Source organism: Saccostrea cucullata, unplaced genomic scaffold (genome assembly GCF_032062105.1).
Source record: "Saccostrea cucullata isolate Sc308-1 unplaced genomic scaffold, CSIRO_AGI_Scuc_v1 ctg1089, whole genome shotgun sequence".
Classification (NCBI taxonomy): domain Eukaryota; kingdom Metazoa; phylum Mollusca; class Bivalvia; order Ostreida; family Ostreidae; genus Saccostrea; species Saccostrea cuccullata.
This window is the reverse complement of record NW_026927007.1, coordinates 216,569-241,060: the sequence shown is the minus strand read 5'-3', so window position 1 is coordinate 241,060 and position 24,492 is coordinate 216,569. Positions and strand designations below refer to the sequence as shown.

At 33.7% G+C, this 24,492-nt stretch overlaps 1 protein-coding gene and 1 long non-coding RNA gene across 2 annotated transcripts in view; both read right to left on the bottom strand.

The window, feature by feature from the left end:
* LOC134273234 (uncharacterized) overlaps window positions 1–15,367 on the bottom strand; it is a 37,214-nt gene extending 21,847 nt beyond the window's left edge. Inside the window, exons 1-6 of the mRNA XM_062755429.1 lie at window positions 15,319–15,367; window positions 14,530–14,577; window positions 14,366–14,413; window positions 13,132–13,608; window positions 12,612–12,851; window positions 11,390–11,872 (exon numbers count right to left, since the gene is read on the bottom strand). Of these exons, the coding sequence (XP_062611413.1) occupies window positions 11,390–11,872; window positions 12,612–12,851; window positions 13,132–13,608; window positions 14,366–14,413; window positions 14,530–14,577; window positions 15,319–15,367 (1,345 nt within the window). The remainder of the gene's footprint in view (window positions 1–11,389; window positions 11,873–12,611; window positions 12,852–13,131; window positions 13,609–14,365; window positions 14,414–14,529; window positions 14,578–15,318) is intronic.
* A 6,595-nt stretch (window positions 15,368–21,962) lies between these two features.
* On the bottom strand, window positions 21,963–23,354 carry LOC134273241 (uncharacterized). The gene is made up of 3 exons (XR_009993374.1): window positions 23,228–23,354; window positions 22,793–22,884; window positions 21,963–22,002 (listed from the first exon to the last, which is right to left on the bottom strand). It is a non-coding gene; the product is annotated as an uncharacterized LOC134273241 (long non-coding RNA).
* Window positions 23,355–24,492: the final 1,138 nt, after the last annotated feature.

The window sequence follows — 24,492 nt, the reverse complement described above, 5'->3', positions numbered from 1 at the left end:
ATTTTGGAAAGGGGGTGTCATATAGTAATTAGATACTTACTTAAAATTTCAACCGTTTTATTGCACGTTTGCTGAGACGCCTTCTTAATTTTGTTGAAGCGATATATAGCGACCCTCTGATAAGACAGATAACTTTCAGAGAACGAAATAGTTATACTACTCACAGTTTTCTTAATCAGTTTTCTAAGACCTTTGAGTAGTCAATTTATCAAACATGTGATGGAAGCATTACTTTCTATTTCTTTTGCAAATCTCTTTGTAATTGTTTTATTATATTAAACAATAAAACATTGAAATCCAACATCAAATGCGTAATAAAATGAATAAGTTGAATCTTTTTAAGTACCATTTTAAAAATGGTTTAATATTTCAAGTACTTAATACAGTATTTTAATTAGAATGGCTTTTTTCACATGGAGAAATATTTAGAAGAAAGATAACTCCTCATCACATATATTTTTTTTCTTACAACCACATACAGCATTGTGAATTTCTGACTTAAGAAACATCGCCCCATGATGTTTTCTAACATGATTTAAATAGGTATAATAGTCAGTATTATTTTCATATGCACCCCATATATTATATTTAATGTTCTGATAATAAATCGTTACTCTTTCTATTCTCTGTGATCAATTACTTCATTTCATGATCTACACATAAAAATCATTTCTGAAAAAAATAAGCAGCGCTTTATACTTCAAACTATTTTCCATATGGTTCTAATGTTATTGTTGTTAATGAAAATCAATATTACAAATTTAAAACTTTCTAAGGTGAAATTAATACAGAGGGTCGGAACCCCTTTAAATGAAAACATACGGTATATCACAATATGAAAAAATAATGATATTGTAAACAGTAAGTGTTTAATTTCCTATCAATAATGAATTGCGTTACAATAATTTTCACCAAAATACATTTTATAAATGAATCATTTTACAAAACCCGAGCATTTACAAACGTTTTGTATTTTCACATGTGATCACGAAATAGTCCAGAACATGAAACCATTCCATGGAAAGATGCAAATCTTATACGGTACAACTTTTGATGCACCAGATATGCATTTCGACAAATTATTTTTCTTCATTGATACTAGAACTCTGACATGCCAAAATGTTTTCTTTAAAGAGTTTTTTTTTTTAAATTAAATCTTGGTATTGAGTGGGTTGTGTTATGCTGTCTTTTTGAGTATTTTCCGGATGTCCTATTGCGTATGCTCTTAATTCGTACTTTGGCAAATTCGTAATGAATTCATATTTATTATTGAATGTGTTAAATTCCTATATTTACCTTTTTTGGTTAGTTATGATTGTTAGTAATGATATACGGTAAAGCGACTTAATTTGTCAAGTCCGACCTCGTTATGGTCCGACAGTGTTATAGTCCGAAACTATCATAGCCCAAATGATCCATCAGCGAAAAATAGGATTGGCCCCCTCAGCGAGGATCCGACGTTGAGTCAATGTTGGCAATTCAACTCAATTTAAATTCAATGTTGATTCAACGTTAAATTTTCAACGTTGAAAAGTCAACGTTGAATCAACATTGTATCTAGATTTATCAACGTCTAAACCCAACTTCAACTAATATTCAACGTTTAAACAACGTTGTGTGCCTGCTGGGCGTATAGTCGAAACATCCTATCATTATTTATAAATTGTTCTTTAAAACTTTCACTTTGGAAACTTAAGATAATAATTTAAAAAGATATTCATGCTTGGCATTATATATGTAATATAACGAAGGGTTATGCTATCGTACTGCAGTTCCAAAATGGTAATTTTTATTTCAACAGTGTGACCTTTTGTGCGAAAAACCATGTGAGCTTAATAAGTTTGTTGAGCTGTACTAGTATATAGCTGTCCATTGTTTGAAATAAAACATGTCCTGTATTAAACTGAAGTATATTAATGCAACTTTTATCAAATATATTTTGAGTAAAAGGACTCTTTCCGTTTTCGAATGAAATGTACTAAATCTTGTCCCTGACTTGAAAATGTGCGTATTCATTCATATTAATTCATCTTCGGTGCGCAAAAACTCATTACTGCTTTTGACTTTTGAATCCAAAATATTAAAATAAGTTACACAGACATTTTAAATCTTATCTATTTTCCATGCATTAAAATTTGCGAATATGTAGAGGTGTGGTGGGGTTACAACTGCACCGCCGCCATTTTGAATTTTACAGGAAAGTATGGGACAAACTAAACTTAACTTCTGTTGAGCCTTCATCGATCCCACAAATCTGATCAAAACACTTTACGAATGTATGCCTTTAAATTTTGTAACACGATCGTCTATTTTTCTTCGATTTTCAACTTTGTCTTTTTCTCACAGGTAGGTCTCTTTAACGCAATAGTTTGGGGGAGAGTCGATCAAAAACATGCTAAGTTTAACACTCGCTAAAACCATTTCAGAACAAAAAGATCTCCGAAAAAGAACACCATATGATAAATTATAGTTTATGTAAACATTCAACCAACTGGCATTTGCGTCCGTTAGCTTGTGTCCAAGTAATGAGCAAAAGTTGTCTTTAGAATTTTAATTTGATTAAATTGTGTCTTTTGTTACGTCATTTTTATGGTCGGTATGTTAAACATTCTATATTCTGACGTCATTTTCGGAGTTATAACGTCATAAAAATTACAAAGTGACCTCACAACATGTTTTTATTTTTCTGATCTTTCCAATGATATCAAACTCAACAATTTCCACAAAACAGTGATTTTTTTATTAAACCGTTGCCAGAATTTTTTGAATGTCCCTCGTATATTAGTTTCTATAACTTAAATAATTCTTACATTATGAACTAATTTTCTCTTCATACACAATGAAAAATAGTGAGTATAAACACTTCAACATGTTCGAGTAGAAAAAACTAAAATCGTTTACCTTTGGTTGTAGTGTTTTTTTTTCTAACTCACAAATTGAAATAAAACAAGATAAAATTAATAAATCTGTACCAAGAAATTGATACCTCAAAATAAATTATGTGCCAAAGTTGTTCATTGATTTAAAAAAAAATATTTTCTAAAAAAAAATAAAAATGCCAGAATGAGCCAGCTATCAACAAGCACGGTTTATAGAGCAAACAAGTATGAATATCTTCAAAACATTTTAGCGCCATTTGACGTCTTTTTAATTGTGACGTTTTTGTATTCAATTGTGACGGTACTGTGATGTGCCTGAGTCGACGCTGCGTTTTAAAAAACGTGATGCACATTTAAAGTAAATCGGGCCGCCTTAATACAGTCGTATTTTATATTTGTTGAGTTTGTTTTTATTTATTAAGCTTTTCATACAACTGTACATAGGCGTCGGAAGCAAATGGGGACTAAGTCCCCCTCTAGCCCATCCCCCACCCCCCGATTCCGACGTCTAGTAACAAAACGGGTACTTACTGTGAGAGATTCGTTGAATGACGATTTCTAATCCAGAAAATCCAAGTTAAAATTATTTGTACATGTATCTACGTGTTTCTACAAATTGGAATCCATAGGCTTTTGGGCAGTAAATCTGTATAAACACAAAGTCCTGTACCATGGAAGTTTTTCAGAATTTAAAAAGCACACGCACATGCACACAAACTCGTGTTTTATCTCGACTTAGTTCACAGCCACCGAAAAATTTCGAATGGGTCCAACAATGTGGGGGCTGTTACTAAATTAATATCCATCTTATCACTTAGCATTATGCAAGTAAAATTAAAAAAAGAATATTGTCCATTTGGGTTGAATTTAAACTAAAGGTCATGTGACCGATGATTGACATAATACAAGTTCCTTATTAAGAGACTCTCCACCGAAAAACTAGGCAATAGCTAGGTGGCACATCGCATGTCATGGATTTTTATTATTTTTTTGCAAGTAGACTTATCAAGGCAAGTGTTAAAACATAGCAATATCAAAAAAAATTTTAGTGGTCCTCTAGTCCTATTTTTGGTAAATGTTTAATTTTTAGTGCAAAAAGGTCAAAATGAGGGTGAAAAAATTACTAATTTTTTTTTTCTTTATATGTAACAAATACTAGAAAGCCGGATGAATAATGAATCAGAATCCAGATTATATTTCTTTAGAAAAAAAATTATGTGGTCCAAATGTTTGATTTTTTCCATAGATTCAAATGTAAATATCTAAATTCTTAATGTCGTTTACGTACATGATGTTTCTGTACATGTAAAACAAAATATGTTTGATTCCTTGATGCTCGGACGGTAGCCCCTATTAAACAAAAGTATTTGTACATGTTTATGCAATATAGCTCAGTGGGGATCCGGATTAGAATACGTCCTCAGTACCCCCTTGCTTGTCGTAAAAAGCGACTAAATGGGGCGGTCCTTCGGATGAGACCGTAAAAATCGAGACACCGTGTCACAGCAGGTGTGGCGCGATAAAGATCCCTCCCTGCTCAAAGGCCGTAAATGCCGAGCAAAGGCCTAAATTTGCAGCCCTTCACCGACAATGGTGACGTCTCCATATCAGTGAAATATTCTGGAGAGGGACGTTAACCAATATACAGTCAGTCAGTATATGCATTATGCAACAACTGAGAACAGACAGCTCAGCTTCAATAATATCTTATTTCGAAGTGAAACTTATTTTTTTGTTATCCTTAGGAATTAAAGAGATAAATTCTACGAGTGGCAAAATTATTCTTCCACGTACCTAAATACAGAAAATATTTTAAAGCAGTCTCTGCTTTATCCAAGTTTTTCAACCTGTCATCTGTTAAGCCTTTTCCCCTAAATTTCCCTCTTTTACAAAATTTCATTTTATGTGAATAAAAAATTAGCTAAGAGCCCATAAATCGCAACCAAAACACAGGGGAAAAGGGGGGGGGACAAGACGACATCATTCCCCCCCCCCCCCAAAAAAAAACTGTTTTCACAAATGTGAAAACATTTTAGAATTAGCCAACATAGGGACTTATTTTAACTCCATATTAGTGTGATTGTTTTGATCTCCAAATTATATATTTAATAAAATAAAATGAAATAAAACAACCGAAATGCTTCACTAAACTATTTTCCGCTTTAGTGGCAAATTAAAGTGGGGAGTTCAGCTGTAATTTTCCTCAATAAATATTTCATAACTTTGTACCGATTATGTGTATTTAAAGGTACTTTGACACAGATTTGACGTTAATATTTTCACATTTTTTCTGTATAATATTACGAATTATATATTTAAATAGAATTTCACACAAAAATTAATTAACAATCTTATTTCATTTAAAAGTAATTAAAACTTTAAATTTTTTGGCGGGTTTGATTGACATATCCTTGCACTTTCACAAATTTTAACTTTATTCTTAATCCTTAGGAAAATTGACAATTTTGATGTGTTTTAATGAGAAATATTGAAACTTTTATCAAGAAAAATAATTTTATTCAGAGTAGAAATGTTAAAAAGCAAAACACCTTCACAAGTATCGTCATTCCGAACTAAGAGTCCCGTGAGGATCCGGGTTAGAATAGGTCCTCAGTACCCCTTTGCTTGTCGTAAAAGGCGACCAAATGGGGCGGTCCTTCGAATGAGACCGTATAAACCGAGGCCCCGTGTGACAGCAGGTGTGGCACGATAAAGATCCCTCCCTGCTCAATGGGCCTATGTGCCGAGCATAGGCCCAAATTTTGCAGCCCTTCACCGGCAATGGTGACGTCTACATATCAGTGAAATATTCTGGAGAGGGACGTTAAACAGTATACAATCAATCAATCAATCTGAACTAAGAGATGCGTACAGAGTTTAGCAAATCGAGCACACCCGTGTTATGTACACAGTTTTTGTAAACAGGGTTCGAGTTCTGTTATTGTTTATATTTAGAATTCACCGGGTGCGTTCAATCGTCACAGTCTGCTTACCACAACTGCACGGACTGACAATATATTGTGTGTTTGTTTTCCTTTCGGACGTGTCTACTCTGAATTTTCTGGATTATAGTTTTAATATTTTTCATTTATACAAAACGAGATTGCCACTTTTCCTAAGGATTAAGAATAAAATCAAATTTGTGAGATTGCAAGGATATGTCAAACCCGCCGAAAAATTTGAGATTTCAATTTCTTTAAAACGAAATAAAATTTTTAATTAATATCTGTGTGAAATGCTATTAAAATATATAAGTCGTAATATTATAGAGAAAATAATAACTTTAAATCTGTGTCCAAGTACCTTTAAACTTGACCGCATACTAAATATATTCAAGAATTTACAAATATCATGAAGCAAACATCTCAGCTTCGTTAGATTAAATATTGTGTAAATCTTAAATATATACGATTCCTGGATAATCAGAAGAAAGAAATCTCTTCACATCCCAAATGACATAAGAAATGTTCATTATAAACACTAAATTAAAAATTTTTACGCATATCCTTGTTAATCAGATTAGTTCTTATATAGACATGTATAAGAGATATAAAATATATTATTTAAGATTTAGGATAATGCACTCTGTAGAGTAATTGAACAGAAAAAGGGACATTATTTATTTATATTTACATTTGCAAATGTTTTCCTTTATATAACACTACTGAAAGCAAGCGTTTTTATAACTATATATTTACATTCAGTGTAATTTTCCTTATGAAATCCATTAGAAATCCACGACGTTCAAATTTCTATAACACACGCAAAACCTTGTCACTGCGCGCTAGAATACACAGTCGGAACTATGTACATTTTCAATACTCTAGGAAAACCAAAATGTGAAATGTTTAATCAAATTTAATGAAAAACTATAAACCTGAACAATGAACGTAAAAATAACGTAATATGCGTTTAAAATTAATTTGTCACTTATTTACTCGCAATGTTTGTTTGCGTTATCTAACTTTGCAACGTCATTTAACGTCATTTGACGTCAGTCTTACATCTATTAACCACGGCAGTTTTGAAAGGCAATAGATTCACATTTAAGCTTAACGAAATAAGCAATTATGAAGAAGGAATACAAGAGAATGTAAATATAAGAATTGAATTCATATTTTTGGATGTCTTCGGTCCTATAACACACCTGGCCGTGCCGACAAATTATCATCTGACATCCAAAAATATGACTTCAATGCGTAAATAAATACAGGTACAGGGTCAAGAGGTCATAGATGTGCGTTTGGATAAACGTACAACGTAATATCTGTGTTACGTCATAAAGGGTCAATGCGCGTTTAGTGGATTACATACATCCCGTTGGGTTTGAAAAATAACGCATTTCGAACGTTAAAAGTAACAATCAGGCAAATTTAAAGTATAAATAAGTCACAAATGTAAATATGAGTAATAACGTATCATTTTTTCTTAATTAATTTTTTTTCTTTGCTCTTTTATGCAAAGAATTTACAAACTTCTCTGTAAAACTTTTAACTATTTAATTGTGCCGCAGTTTAAGTCAGATATATGACGTCACTTATTCATCAATGGAAACGTGGATTACACTAATACAGCCCATTTTTATCTAAATATTACGTTTGGAGGCGAGAATGAGCTCTATTTTTAATATAAAGTAGTTATTCTTTGCTTAATAATATTTTTAGTGTATCGATTCTAAATAGTTCACTAGGATTCCAATAGTAAAGTGCGTAGCAGATTTACCGATACTACGGGAGATAACTCTTGCATTGCAAAATGTCACAAAAATGACTATATATTTTGCCAGAAAACTAAGTCAAAAGTGTTTTTCCCACCGATTTTATTTTTGAAACAGAAAGATGAAATATTTCTAGATTTAGTTCAGTGTGAACTATAGTCCTGTGAAAAATCTATTGGAAACTACAGTTCTTTGTTTCTGAGCTAAACTCAATGGTTAATATAGGGGATCTCAAAAACACGAAAGAAAAGGATATTTTACTGAATGAACAATTTTCAAACAAATCTTCAATTAAACTATTCCATTTGGACTACATTGATATTGTTTTTAATAAAATATCAAATATTTGTCACATTCGATGTGCCGCCTATCAATACAATACTGCCTGGTTTTTCGGTGGACTGCCTCTTAAACAGTTTTTTTGGATATCACTAGATATTCTGATGGGTGCGAACACGTCACCGCCCATCAGAATATCTAGCAATATCCAAAATAATTGTTCAATAACTGTAACTTTAATTCATTATAAAATTAAACCACGCACTATTTCGACATAATATGCAATACGTGCGCAAAAGGTAGGTTATTTGATCATTTAAAGGCAAAATGACAACAGGTATAAAAAAAAACTATAGTTTACTGTGATCTATCTTATAAACGAGATATCCATGCGCCTACATGTAGCCGCAATAATGTAGATCTCTCCTATTTTGGGGAGCAACAACTCCTCAGGATCTCCGGATCGTAATGGTGCGGGAGTGATACACTCCAGCACACATTACGGCTTTATTTATCAGTAAATGGCTATTTAATTAACATTTCTCACCTGAACTTCAAAAATTTAGTTATGAAAAACATAAATCAAGCCAAGCATACCCAGAACAGTCCATATTTCGGCTGCTTTTCGTGTATGTCAACATAGTCTCGTTCAACCAGACACTTGGCAGTCTCCGTAAATCTCCGACCAGCCAGAGGGTGTGGTAAAGATACGTGATACCATAACGCCAAAACGAGGATTCTGGTAAAGTTTTTGATTAGTTGAAAAGAACACACCTACACGATTTAAACAAATACATGATAAATCAGGAGAAAAATAACTGAAAGATGTAAAAGTTATATGTTACAGGGACCTATACACTGGTCTTAAAGTTTAAACCATTAGAGAGGAATTGTTTACTGTAATGACCACCAGTTAAAGGTAAGTGTGTTTTATTATGTCTTGCAAATATTCTGTACGAATGCAAAAGTGAAAGTAGTGTAGCCCTACCTGCGTAATACACATTTCTTCGATTGATATTGTAATATCTCGTTTGGTGTCCCAAATTAAAGATTAGTTAATTAATTTAAAGTCACAATCCAGAAGAAGAAGCATATATAACATTTGTTTTCAAAAAGAACAGTTTTAATGAAAACAAATAGCGCCCACTGACGGTTACAAACGCCAACGTGATTCTTTACTAGACTCTCTGCTGGTCGGATTTTACGGAGACAGCCGAGCGTCTGGTTGAACGAGACTTATGTCAACATCACAACTTAGATTTATCCGCCATGTTTACTGACCTTGACCGATTTATTTTGGGACCAGCCAGTGAGACAAGGGATCACTAGGGAGCGGATCTCTGTAGGAAGTACCTTTTTTTTTTAGACATAATTATCGAAAAAAATGTCACAAGTACAGTTATAGTTCTATAAATTTTCAATGACTATGTTTAGTGATTTCATACGGCACAATCATTTAGTTACCCCGAAAATCTACTTTACTGAACAAAAATAATTTTTCAAACGCAAATCTCTATGCATCACGCGAAAACTGTCATATGGCTTCTGATGAGAGTGGCTGGTAAAGAAGTAGATTCATTTTGTGTGGTTTTTCGCGTTTACGGGCTATGTTTTTGAGAATGAATAAAAAATTCGCCTTTCTAAAAGTAAGTTGAATGTAAAAAACAATTTATTTTGCATGCATTTGCCAGTATTTGAATAAATATATTTGCACCATGCTGTGTAATTGTAGCCCATGGGCCATATCGCTCACGTGAGAAGCTTTAACTATTTTGTTCTTCACCAGATTTCCCCTTGTAATACATATTGTGACCCCGCCATACCCCACTGATCATAATTTAGACAATTTGAAATCTACACTACCCTAGGATGCTTCCATATAAGTTTGAGGTTTTCTGGCCGAGTGGTTCTTGAGAAGAAGATTTTCAAATATTTTCCTTTATATTTCTATGTAAAACTTTGATTCCCCATTGTGGCCCCGCCCTTCCCTCTTGGGTCATGATTTGAACAATTTAGAATGCGCTCTACACCAGGATGCTTCCACACAAGTTTCAGCATTTCTAGCCTAGTGGTTCTTGAGAAGATTTTGAAATATTTTTCCTATATATTTCTATGTAAAATTTTGATTCCCCATTGTGGTTTCGTCTTAACCCTAGGGTTCATGATTTTTATAATTTAGAATCTACACAACCCCAGAATGCTTCCACATAAGTTTCAGCTTTTCTGGCCCAGTGGTTCTTGAGAAGAAGATTTTCAAAGATTTTTTCCTATATATTTCTATATAAAACTTTGATTCCCCAATGTGGCCCCGCCCTTCCCCCGGAGGATATGACTTGAACAATTTAGAATCTACACTACTTCAGAATGCTTCCACATGAGTTTCAGCTTTTCTGGCCTAGTGGTTCTTGAGGAGAAGATTTTCAAAGATTTTTCCTATATATTTTCAGACTTGTCGAAATTTTTTAATTGCTGTCAGACATTTCGTCTGACACGGTCGAATGTTTTGTCGGACCAGTCAAACTTTTGTCAGACCAGATACTTGTACGTTATTTTGATGCCGGTAAAATCATATGAATAACAACACCAAAATGTCCTTTATTATTTTCAATAGCCTTCAATCTAACAAGTTTCCTTTCTTGGGATAGAGAGTCTTTAACATAGACATAAATGACAAGTTTTATGACTTCGCTATAACAAATTTACTTAGATAGCGTCAACATGCTGCGTATGCGGCCATTTTTTTCTGTGTTTCTGACCTTGAACTATGCATCCCGATCCTGACCTTTATTAAATTTGCATTACGCTCATTTTTTTTCAATCGGTCATCTGGACCGACGTTTTCTTAAATGCTATCGGTCCAGACAAATTTTTACCGGCCTTGCTGACAGGACAGACGGATTTCGACAAGTCTGTATTTTTGTGTAAAAATTTGATTCCCCATTGTGGCCCCGCCCTTCCCACGGGGGTCATGATTTGAAGAATTTAGAATCTACACTATACTAGGATGCTTCCACATAAGTTTCAACTTTTCTGGCCCAGTGGTTCTTGAGAAGAAGATTTTTAAAGATTTTTGCTATATATTTCTGTATAAAACTTTGATTCCCTATTGTGGCCCTGCCCTTTCCCCGGGGGTCATGATTTGTACAATTTAGAATCTTCACTATATCAGGATGCTTCCACATAAGTTTCAGTTTTTTTGGCCCAGTGGTTCTTGAGAAGAACTTTTTTTAGTGACTCCACCCTATTTTTGTCTTTTCTTGATTATCTCCCCTTTTGAGAAGACTTGACCCTTTATTTTAACAATTTAAATTTCCCTTTACCCAAGGATGCTTTGTACCAAGTTTGGTCAAAATTGGCCCAGTGGTTCTTGAGAAGAAGTCGAAAATGTGAAAAGTTTACAGACGGACAGACAGACGGACAGCTAGACAGACGGACGGATGACGGACAAAATGTGATCAGAAAAGCTCACTTGAGCCTTCGGCTCAGGTGAGCTAAAAACTTATTTAATACTTACAGCGTTTACAGATACTGTTATGAATCCCGTCGTCAGACACGGTAAAGTGTGAGATGATGTCCAGCTGTAGTTTATCTATAAAGAGGTCGTACATCTCCGGTCTGTCCGGAACATACAGACATCTCTCTCCCTCACTCCTCTCATAATCCCAGGACCGGCAGTATTCTGATATCACGTCACGTGACGCCGTGGTCAGGAAGAACTCCAGATCACTGTCCTCCACCAGACACTCCGTAACAAAGGCGTACATGACGTCATGTCGGATATCGTCTGATATAAAGGTTATCATACCATTATGTGTTTCTGTGAATCCTTCAGGAAAATGAACTAAGCCGTCATCAGTAACATCAGGAAAATATCTGTCTCTGATTTTGTCCCTTATGACTCTGTGTGATTGTTCACTGAGATTCAGCTGATATTTCTCAGTTAACAGCAGAGAATACAGTAGACACCTGACATCCGGTGGATTGTTAAGAAGTTCACCTAAAACACAAAGGAAAGTAAATAACTCACACTGTACAAGACATATATGTACTTGTCTATATTTAAGGGTTTTTTGTTTAATTTTTTCTCCAATATCAACGACATGATAACAAATCATTTATGCGACATCTATAGTATTTTTATCAAAATAATTATGTGGAGAACCCTATGATATTTATTGCCTTATGATACTCAAACTTGCTTTATAAATTGTTGAAAAGGTATATCCATATGGAATACTTATAAAAATCGCATTTTGAGTACATTAAACGCGTAGCAACAAAACAACACGCTTTTATTTTTAATTGAGCGATCTGTTGTTCTGATAGTAAAGACTAAAACAGTGTAAATAATATTTTTTAAAAATTGTTTTATTGAGATTTCTCATTGATAACATGATTATATATTGTTTATGCATCCTTTTTTTATGTCTTAATTATTATATTTCTTATATACATTTTTTTTTCTTAGCATATTTTTATTTTACCCGTGCCAATTGTGAACAATAAGTGTTCACCTGACTGGAACTGTCTGGTTACCCCCTCCCCCCTTCTTGAAAAGCGGGAGATTATATAATGATCGGGATGTCTGTCCGTCTGCCTGGTGTTTTGTACTTACATGTAATCGGATGAATTGGAGTGTCTATAAAAGATTAATACGTGCAAAATTGTAATAAGTTAAGCCTTATGTTTACATGTTTGTAAATAAAAATAAAACATCATTGAACCTTTCCTCGTACTTGGTTTTCTGTAAGGTCTGTTGTCAATGATGTAGATATCATTATGTGGATGTAGACCTATACAGGATACCACGATGTCAGGTCTCGCTTCTATCCCGTATCTCCAGAGCCACGTCACGTGATCTACACTGTCATGTGATCTTCCTCTGTAATGTACAGCCTCCCCTCCTCTTCTTAGATCCATTAGTAATTGTTTCCTTTTATCCTCATCCTCGTTCAGTATATTGTATGGAATATTCACTGTCAAAGAAAATGAATAATGTATATTAATATTGTAGAAGTACTTTTATAGTAATTATTCATAGAAATATAATTTGAAACAAGAACGATTTAAGAACCACTTGATTTTCAGTTATAAAACAAATATCCACTCTTTATAACATGAATGTACCTGATATTGATCAATATCCAAAAACTTTACATTTATGATGACTCTGTCTATAATTCATATGAATTCAATAAATTCGATCATTTAATTAAAACATCTTTCAATATCTAGCATTTCTTTACATTTACTTACATATCTGGTATATTTTATCATATATACTGGTGTCCTCCATGGTGACGTGAGTCAGAATGTTCATCTGTAGACGGAGTATCAGTAAGGAATCACAGTAACTAAAACTACTAATGCCACACTTCTCTCCAGGTTTTCTGTTGTATCTCTGTGATCTCAGGTACACACTGGCTGTGTCATAACTACTGTAATAGAATGGTATAAAACTGTGTATTGAAGTTATCCTATACATTGTCTCATCCTTTGTGTCCTTCGTTATCTTGTCCCGATCTTCCCAGAGGAAATCACGTGACTTCAGTCTGTCCAGAGTCTGCTGTGCTTCCTCACGTGTTACTAAATTAAATTCATGGTTCACTAACTGTCGTATCTCATTAAGCAAGTCCAGCCACTCTGTGTCAGTAAGGTCAGGAGGACCGGAGTCAGAACACAGAAAACAGAATAACACACACACCTCGTCAGCAGTCAGTGTGGAAAACTCATCTAGAAATTAAATGCATTATTGATTACAGTACTGCATGCTTGTACAATATAAATAATCTAGAATAATGATTTTCCTTTAATCACTAAGAATTATAACGTACTTTCATAAATACATCAAATAAATCCGTTATATGCTATGTAGAAAGAAGACTAAAAACCAAGTTTGCGGTCTTACCAATGGAAATATTTACATTTTTGGCTTTTCATTTGGAAAAAAAAATTCTAATGGTTCTAATGGTGCAGATGCAAATTTTTCCCCGGTTGCGTCAACATTAATCTTTAGCAAATGTAATCATAATCGTTTATTTTTCGATGCCCTCCCCACCCTCCTCAACACACACTATCGATCACCCTCCATGAAAAATCTATTTCGGGGGATGAAGCGGCATTGATTTTAAATACGTGACTTTGCCTACAATTCAAAGAGTGAAAAAGTTGGAAGGGGGGGCAGGTTCCAAGGTCATTTCTTCCTTTTGAGTTAAAAAATAAACTAGACTGCTATTGTAGGAAAAGTGTGTACATGTATTCAACAATTTTTATTGGGATTTTTTATACTCAATACATGTACCAACGTATGTCCTATATCGTTATATTGAAACTCTCCTTATCAATATCTTGTTGTATTTCTAATAGTCTGTATGAGAATATCAATTAACGAAGGTTTCATGTACATGCATGTATCTATTACAAACAAATTAACTGATCTCTCCCTCCTCTCTCTCTCTCTATCTCTCTCTCTCTGTGAATGAATGCTCACCTGATATCCCTGTCTTCCACACGTCGTAATCGCCTACGTACTTGCTGTCTACAAGAAAACGCATTAAAATAAATAAATATCCTTTGAAATTCAAAATTGCTTCTTATCCTATACCGAAGCTTACCTCGCACTCTCGACAATATCGGTAATATATATAGCCTTACCCTCTACAAGACCAATCCCCCGCCTTGAATCTGGAGAGACCCACCTCCCTGCAAAGAAAATGAAACATAATAGTTTCCGAAACAGTAAAATGGCAGATAACCCTTTGATAAACTAGTATTTATTAACAACCCCTTTTCCAATCAGGTCATGTTTTGCATGACCCTTTCGTTTTCGTACAATTGTAACAATTGTAAATTGTCCATATAGTTTATGCCTTCCATTGGATTAGATTCACAAGAGCACAAAGTGATTGTGACTAGTTGAATGGGGATACCTACTTAGGGAATCTGATCCGAATTTTCTCGGATATCTTTCTCCTCTGATAAAAAAATTTAATTTTTTTAAACCCATGACCTTTATTACTGTTTCAGTATAATTCATATTATGCAGAATGTAAAAAAAAAAATAGTGCTCAAAATATTGATATAAAATGTATTGATTAGTTAACCATATCGTCTTTTAAGGTCACCTGAGCCTAGGGAATAATTTAAGGTAGATAACAGGTTAGCTGACGTTACAATAGGATTTGAAAGTAAAAATGTTACCGATTTATCAGTAGCTCACTATTAAATGGCAAAAGATATGTGAAGTAGCATGCGGTATGAAATAAAAGGTATAAAAACCTTGTTTGATCTGTACAAATATACTTTTGTAAATGTACATGTATTTTTTTAGGGACTCGCTCGGCTGGCACCATTTAGTGATCAGTCTGCCTGTCCGTCTAGCTGCAGCTGTCCCTCCGTACGTCTGCATGTCCGTCCGATATCTTTTGTTCGAAGCATATATACTAGCTCCCTCCTTGGCCCAATCGGGCTCATCTTCACCTACAGAGTGCATTTAGAAAAAGGGTATACAGTGACCTTGAAGCATCTTCATAGGTCAAAGGTTAAGGTCATATTTCAGAATTATATACCAATCCTCTTTCGAAGTATATCTTCTCTCCCCTTTGTCCAATGTGGCTCATACCTCACTCACAGAGTGCCAGTGGTAAATGAATGCTCAGTGACCTTGAGCAAAGTTTTTAGGTCAAGGGTCAAGGTCAAAAATAGCCTTTTTGGTTAAATTCTTGTCAGAAACATATTTCCTCTTTAAACCGCCGAAACATGGCTGTAAAATTGCCGTCTCGGCGTTAAACAATATTCAATCAATCAATCGTTAGCCTTATCTGGTACATGTTTCACCAACAAAGCGCCTTTTGGTAAAAAGGTGTGTAGTGACCTTGAGTCATGTTTCTAGCTCAAAGGTTAAAGTCGTAGCAGATTTACATTAAAAATCCTTGTTCGGAGCATATATATCTTCTCCCTTTTTGGGTAAATCTTGATCATACTTTACCCACAGAGTGCCAATGGTCAATGGATGTGCAGTGACATTGAACAAAGTAATTAAGTTTATAGGTCAAGGTCAAAAATAGTCTCTCTGTTTAAAATCTTTGTTCGGTGCATAATTTCTTTCCCTTAAGTCTACTTAGCCTCAAGAAAATTGACTAGGTACGGAACATTTGTGATTTTCCTTCTATATTTTAATAAAGGATATGCAACAATTTTCATATAGGATACATTTCTGAAATTTTTTTTTTATCTTTATTATTTTTCAGTCCTTACTCTTTGTCCACTTTAATCTCAAAAATCTTCAAAATAAACACTTTTCAGCTACCTTACTATTCATGTTTGTTGCTTAAAACGGGACCCTTTGATTAATTGATTGATTGATTGATTGTATATTGTTAAACGTCCCTCTTGAAAATTTTTCACTCATATGGAGACGTCACCGTATGCCGGTGAAGGGCTTCAAATTTAGACGTATACTCGGCACTTAGGGCCATTGAGAAGTGAGGGTTCTTTATCGTGCCAGCGCATACCGTGACACAGGACCTACGTTTTTAAGGTCATATCCGAAAGACCCGTGACTTTCACTTCTGATGCCTAGCGCTTGGCGAAGGAACAGTAACTACATATTGTTTACGTCTTAGATTTGACGCGGCACCGGGAACGAGAATCGAACACGGGCCTCCCGATCACGAAGCGAACGCTCTACCACTAGGCTACCGTGAACGGACACTTAGAGACCGCCGCCATTTCAATAATATCTAGTTAAAAATAAAGGATTGATCATTTACATCTTTGTACTATATGTTTTATAAAGAAACAGTTATAAACACTTTCGCAAAGAAATACCACGAGAAGATTGTCTTAAAAAATAATTATGAGTTTGAAGAACACTTTTTAAAATGAAGAGGAGACAGATGAACGATCTTGCAAGACCCTGCACGGACGAAAACTCAAGGGAAATAGGGAAGCGGTGGGTAGTTGAATTAAAATTACTGGCGGAAAATATTGAAAAGAGTCTTTATTTCTTAATGAACCTTTATATATCTCGATCGTCTTGTACTGGTGAAAAATATGGATTGGCATCCGTTATCAATATATAATGTCAGAATTCGAGGTGCAGCAAACTAAATTTCGTGCCCACTATAAAACGCATCAAAACACAAATGACAAAGGGCCAGTCCGTTGTTTTGAAGTGACATTTTTATAGGATGTTCTCAAATCCGATTAGCTGATTCTTACTAGGATACATGTACATCAGGTTATATTTTTTTCCAGTACGACTTGAGCTTACTGAAAAAAGACATATTCCCTGGTTTCTTTGAATAAGTGCCAAACTATTGATAGATGATAACAATGTTTAGATGAACATTATCAATAAAAAAATGAATTAACGGATAACATGCTCTATGTTGAGTGAATTTTTTGATTTATTTACGTCTGGTCGAAAAGGCATAGAAAAACAAGAAGTGTTTGCGAAACACCAGTGCCCGGCGGCAACAAAGTGTTAAAAATCTATTATTAACATATAGGTCACGTCAAGACCAAAAGGTCTTGACCTTGTTGTCATTTGAAAAAAACTTAATTAGTGTAGTATGCATACCAAATATAAAGCCTTTATCTCCTATATTTTAAAAATGGCGAAAGTACGAAAAAGCTATTTTAGCATAAAGGTCACAATTAAAGTCATAAGGTCATTGACCCTGGTGACATATGAAAGAGCCTAATTAGTGGAGTGTGCATACAAATATCAAGTCTCTATCTCACACAGTTGAAAGTAATGGCGAATGTTAAAATTGACAACAAAAGGACAGACAGACAAACAAACAGACAGACAGGATAAAAACAATGTACGCCCCGGGCGCATAAAATGACGTCCTAATCTAGCTATACGAGGGTTGTGCGGTAAAATCGTGGACAATTCGTTTTTCTCATAAAATCATTCTGGGCTAAGATTTTCAGTAAATGGTTATCTATTTTATTTAAGTGCAACATATTTTTAGACAATAAGAAAGATTTTATTAAGGTTGAATTAGTTAGAATAATCTAACTGTGTCTCAGGACAAGCCCTCACCACAGTTAGAATACCACCCATATACTCGCAATTTAGCAAAAAATTGCAGAATCGATCCGAAACGATTTTGAAGGATACAAACGGATTTGCACTGAAAATAACTTATAAATCAATTAAAAAAAAACCTTTTTGAAGCTGCGTAAGTATTTAAACCTAAAGTTTAATCTAAAAAAAAGACGAATATACAACTAATTTTCCCAACGTTTTTTCCCGCTGCAAAGAACAAAGTTCACATGGGTCCATTTTTGGCCATGTGAATTTCTGAAAAATCAGAACTACTCAGTTTTGATTGAAAATATGTCAAATTTCACTTGGGCCATTGGTAAATTCACATCAAGTAAAAATGACGTTTTTTTTCTTTTGTTCGTGTATTATGACCTCATGAATTTCGTCATTTTCCTCAAATCTGGAAAATTTAATTTAAAATGACCAAACATTTAAGCTGTTTTTTTAAATATTTTGCATAGCCCCTAACCTCTGATCTAAAATGTTTAATTATATATAATGAAAGAACTGTTTCAGAAGATTTTAATCCATGAAAAAAATTTTGGATCGCAGGGTGGGCTCATATTTTTTATTATAAGTTGAAGATGCTCAATTTCACCTATTTTCTTAAAAATCAAGAATTTTGCAGTTTCACTAAGCGTAGGTTTCAAAACTTGGATTCTCAGAGGTATTTTTTTATAGGAAATGAGAGCACTAAGTCTCTACTTTATGTTGATATTCAAAATTGGACGTTAGAACTTGGTTGGTCAATTAGTATATTGGCAGGGCCACTCTATGGAGCTAGTGAACCTATCTCTTTACACGCCTTGTTTACGTTCGGAACCTCTTGATTGTTCATAGTAAATCCACTAGTATGAGTTATCGCCCGTGTTTACTTTGCTACATTGTGCATACACAGAAGGCATTCTATCGGTAAACCGGGTCCGTAGGACAGTTATCATTTTAACGATAGAACATAGCTTGAAAATACACAGGGTACGGTCCTACGGCGCACGGGCAAAAAGCCCTAATGTAGATTTTCCGCAACTTCCATGGAATTCCATGGAATATGCTTTGAAATTCCATGGAAGTTGCGGAAAATGGAATTTTTGTTCCGCGGAATTCTTTAGAATTCTCCGGAGTATTGGGACGGAACTTCTTTCGGAATGATTTGGAATTTTGAATCTAGCCTCGAAAAGAGCGGAACAATGCCAGAATGGAAATTTGCGGAGGAAATCCGTGGAATTCCAGGATATTTGTAAATGTAAGGAATTCCATGGAAATCCATGGAATTCCAGGATACCAAATGCCAACTACATGTACAATGAAAACTGAAATAATTAGTGCCAAATAGTTACAAAAAAAAACTAGATAACATCTTAATTTTTAATAGATCAAATTTATATTTTCAAAATAAAAAATTGTTTCTTTTACAATGTTTTTTGAGACAAATATTGCATATAACTCTCAGATGTACAATAAAAGCACACTTTCATAAAGAGTTCTCACAGAAAGTATTTTACATTAAAGGTTATTTACAGAAAAAAATGATTACTGGAGAATCAGTCACCTTGGTTAAATTAACGATAATCATGTTATGATATACATGAATTTAGTAAACTCCAATCTGCATTTTCTAAAATAAGAAGTTAGTTTTATTAAATGAAATTGACCATGGAATTGGAATGGTAATTGAAACCTCAACAGGCTATACATTTACAATGAACTGCCAGTGGCTTATCAGGCCTAGAAAAAAATATGTTTGTTTCCGCTTTCCCGACCGACCCTAATTTATAGTGCCGACCCCAAAATTTTTTTTAAATGCTTTTGTCCCATGCAGGGTTTCAGATTGGCGTCGGCCATCGGCCATTTGCCGATAAAAATTAAAAATGGCAGGAAAAAAATAAAATTTACCTGCCAAAATGTCCTATAGGTTTAGCACTGAACGGACATAATGGCCGATTAACTTCTATATGTAAAGGCAAGTCGTATAGACTAGTTTTCCCCCGTTCAGATCTGAGTACATGTATTTTTTTTTTTTGCTTCTTTATGCAACTGCAGATTTCATCAGCCAATGACAATTGGGTGTAAGATCTTGACAAAAAATACTTTAATTTCATTTCAAAATCCAAGTGCAAAGAGCCAAAAGTTTAAAACAAGGAATCCATGTCATGTTGATATTTTTACCGCCATGATTGAATGTGGGGTCAGACTAATAACAAAAGACAATATTGCAAGGTTTTTTATACAAAGGAAAACATTTTTAGTCTAGGCAATTTGTAAACGTAATTATACTTGTAATCAGAAATACAAATCTCATTTCTGGATATTAAACTACTTTTAAAACTTGTAATCCCAAGAAATAAATACATGTACATGTAATGAAAGGTGGGACTAATATCAGTAAAATACTCTTTGAATGGAATTAGAAAAAAAATAAATCCCCCTTCTGTTTCAATATATTGATTTTGTTTAAAGTAAACAAACTATTATTTTCCATTTTATTAAAAGGAAAATTCATATATACTTTTTATTATTTTAAGCAATTAAATGATTTTTTTTTTGTAAAAGTCTGACACAAATGTGAGTAAGTTTAACTTTTCTATATTTATTTCATTTCTGATAAAAAATTTCAATTATAATTAATTAATCCCAGCCGATTATTAATGATAATCGATTCTAATTTTTTTTTTTTAAATTTCTCTTGACTTTCATGCAATGAGAGTCCAGAGAAAAGATAACTTTTAAATATCTAAAAAAATGAAATGAAAACAATTGAGTTATACAGTATATTTATTCTTAAGTTATTTACCTGAATTTATTTAAGTATACTTTGAAAGAATTCTGAAAAGAATTGTATATTTTCAACTATCACTCAGCTAGATAGAATGTTTTATAATTTATTGTTAACACTGGTTAGAATGATAAATTTCAAACGGACCCAACACTTCTAATGGGCCTATAATTTTAGGATGTTAGAACAGAATGGCCTTTAAATTTTCTGGTAAATACTCGTATGCCATATGTCCTATAGTTACTCATTTCAATCTGAAACCCAGCCCATGAAGTGCAAGATTTCACCCAGGGAATTATAGTCTCCAATTTTGCAAGCTTTTCAAGACATAAAGAAGTTTGAGTCACATTTCTATTGTAAGTTTAAGTCATAGAAATGCTTGAAAACACCATTTATTTTGTCATTAATGTTACTTCTATACACGTTTTGATTAAAGAAGTAAAAAAAAAAAAAATTGCCTACCTACCTACCCTATATTTTTTCAGCCTGGAAGCGGAAACAAACATATTTTTTTCTAGGCCTCATGCTTATGTACTGGTACAAAGTTATTGACTAGTGTGACAAACACATGTATTACATGAAAAGAATATGTACTTCACAACTATATTGATACAATGATCCCATAAAATCAACAGATGCTATTTCCCCCAAACGTACGTGCCAAAGATCCCAATTAATGAAGATCCAAAACTTCTGACATGTTTGCTAGAGAATCACTTCCTCACTGATATTTCATGAAATTAGTAAATGGTTATGTTAGAATGTTGACAGTTAATTGGTGTCACAAACGGATTAACTTTCAGTACAAAGGCTCAGAAAGTTCGATGTTGATCATTCCAACAGACACTTCAAACTTTCCATCCTTACACGATTTCTGAAAGAAAAAGATGACCATTAAGATGCATCATTATTGATATCCATATAAATATATGACAAATAATAAACAAAACCTATACAAAACAATTGATTTTTTTTGACCTGGCAAATCAGTTTATTATGGAATATGAATCAATTCACGATCTTGGAATTTTTTATTCAAATTAGGATTAATTCTGATAAATGAGAAAAGTTTATAGATGACAGACAACATCAGGCACTGATCAAAAAACTCACTTAGGCCTTAAAATGGTTCAGGTAAGCTAAAACAAAAAGGTTTGAGCTCAAGCGCAATGCCCGACTAACACTGAAAAAAGATAATTTCAATTCATGTGATTTTATTGATTTAGAAAATAATTCAGAAATCTTACCTTTATGTTTTTCTATACACCTCTTGTCCTTGTGAGCATCCCGATTCCTGTAAAATGCATGTATACTTCATAGTAGATGATTGCTATTTGATCTAAAATAATTAGGCATGTGCAGTTTTCATGTTTAGATTATCTGTCAGAATGCTTTGTTATTTATAAATTATTAGAATAAGAAATTTAAGCATGTTAAGAATATAAACCTTTAAATTTTGTTTACTTTGCAAAGTTGCAATAATTTTTTTTTAATAGCGAGCGCAGCGAGCATCCTGAAGCAACGCTCATATAGTAAGCTCAATATACTAACGTGTACGAACGGAAGAAATTCGGGTTGAAATCTGCACATTGTTCCAAGAAATTTTTATCTCACAGCGTTAAAAAAATTCCAAACTCCCAATAATCCTTTGCAGTGAATAGCAACATGGTCGCTAAAAAATAGCAACAACTTACTTGTAAAAATTACAAACAACTATTTTTTGCAATCTCCAAGCCAGAAAACTATCGTTTGCATTCAGAGTCAACCGGACTTTTTATTTGACGTCATACTTTCGTCACTTAAACATCTCAAGTATTTCGGATTTTGTAGGAAACTTCCAAAAGTTCGGAATTTCGATCCCGATGCCTGGGAATTGACTTGTTATTCTGTTCTTCTTTTTTAAAGAACTGAGGATAGGCAGTGCAAGTAAAATCTGTATAAAGGTTTTTCAAAGTAAATAACTGCGCTCGCCCCAACGGTCGCACCGTAGAACATATTATTATGCTAATAGACATGGATTAATAAAATCAAAGTTAATTTACTTGGTTTGAGCGATAATTTGAGCTCGTTCTCACCATATTCACAAGCCTAGTGACTGACTGGCTAAGCATCTACATCCACCAAGTTATCAAACGCCAGCGCTGAGGGGATCATCTCAGGCACAATGCAGCAACAGCTACAAAATGATTAAAATAAGAGCTGAAAATTATCATGAACATGCCTTAAAATAAATATTATGAATTATATTGTACATCATACTCTGTAAATGTTATCTTGACTTGAACAAAGGAACGTATAGGTAAAATTCTTTACATGAGATCGATCCCAAACGAGGATATTCGGGTTAAAATCCATGATAATAATGAGATGATTAGAGTTGTTAAATAATTATTACAATATTGAAATAGTGCACCAACGATTTCACCGTCGGGCAGTTTATGTGTGGTGTCCAGGCTAATGAACAGAAGCAGAAGCGTTCTTCATTCAAGCACACATAAAAATACTGTTCAATATTGTACCTACCGGGTCTTAAAATGTCTTCCTCTTCTTCCATCCACTGCTAATCATGATTCCCCTGTTCTAGACACTCTCTTTCCAACTTCCCTTCCATGCAACATCAACATGGCATTCGATATTTTTGAATTTCGGCGATTTGTTTAAATTAATTGTTCATCGAGCCCGACTTCGATCCCGATTTTATTGTACATTTAGTCATACAGTAAAAAAAATTCTAAGTAATTTTCCACAGTTTTCCAGCGCAGAAAATGGCTAAGTTTTTCATTTTATGATTTTTTCCAAAGAATTCCAATACTTTCCTAACCAAAAATATTTAACTTCAATTTTTTTTTTCCAAATTCCAAAATATTCCAAAAACTTCCAGACACTCTTTTCGAGTTTGGTATAGAAATGATTGGAATTCCATGGAATTCCAAAACTTTTCCAAACCCTTTGGAAAATCTACATTAGGGAGCCAAGGTATTTTTAGAGAATACACAAGTATTAATTCAAAATAAAAGTTTGAAATAGATAAGATTGGGATAAAAATTATGCTTATTCAATTCATAATCCATCTCATCAGCTTTCAAAAAAATCAAGGCAATTAGTAAATTTTTGACAGTTTCTCGAGCATTTGAAATGGGAAAGTGGTAATCACAACACACAAAAAATGCCGACGTTTGATGACGTTACGGCGCACCGGAGAACAGTTCTGTTTGATTAAGATGTTACAATGACACCTTACGAGACCTTGAATAAGGAAGAAGAAGAAAAATATAAAACATTGTCAAATTTTTAGCATTCAAATGAAATGGGAGTTTTTTTTTTTTTTCGCGAAGTCTTTTTCGATCGAGTCTCAAGGTAGTACAAAACATACGGACAAACTGCTATAATTGTAACAGCAAAAGTCGCTGTTACTATCCACTGTCGATATAATATACTAGTATATTTATCGTTATTGTTTATCTAGTTGAATTATGGTGAGAATTTCGTCCGTAACTTACTAATAAACTATCAGAAGATCGCATATGTGTACCATATTGATTCCTCAATTATTTATTGACACTCAAGTATGTGTATCAATGAAATTCCTAAAATATAGAGGGACTAATTCAACTTTATTGTGACGCTATTTTAGACACATTGACGTTATCATCCGTGCACCGAAAGCGATACAATGCATAGCATAAAATCTCATAATTGGTTTATTTATGCACATGTCTAGTTGACATTTGCTATGTTTATTCATTAGATATATTACTAAAAATTGGAAAAAAGTCAGAACGTA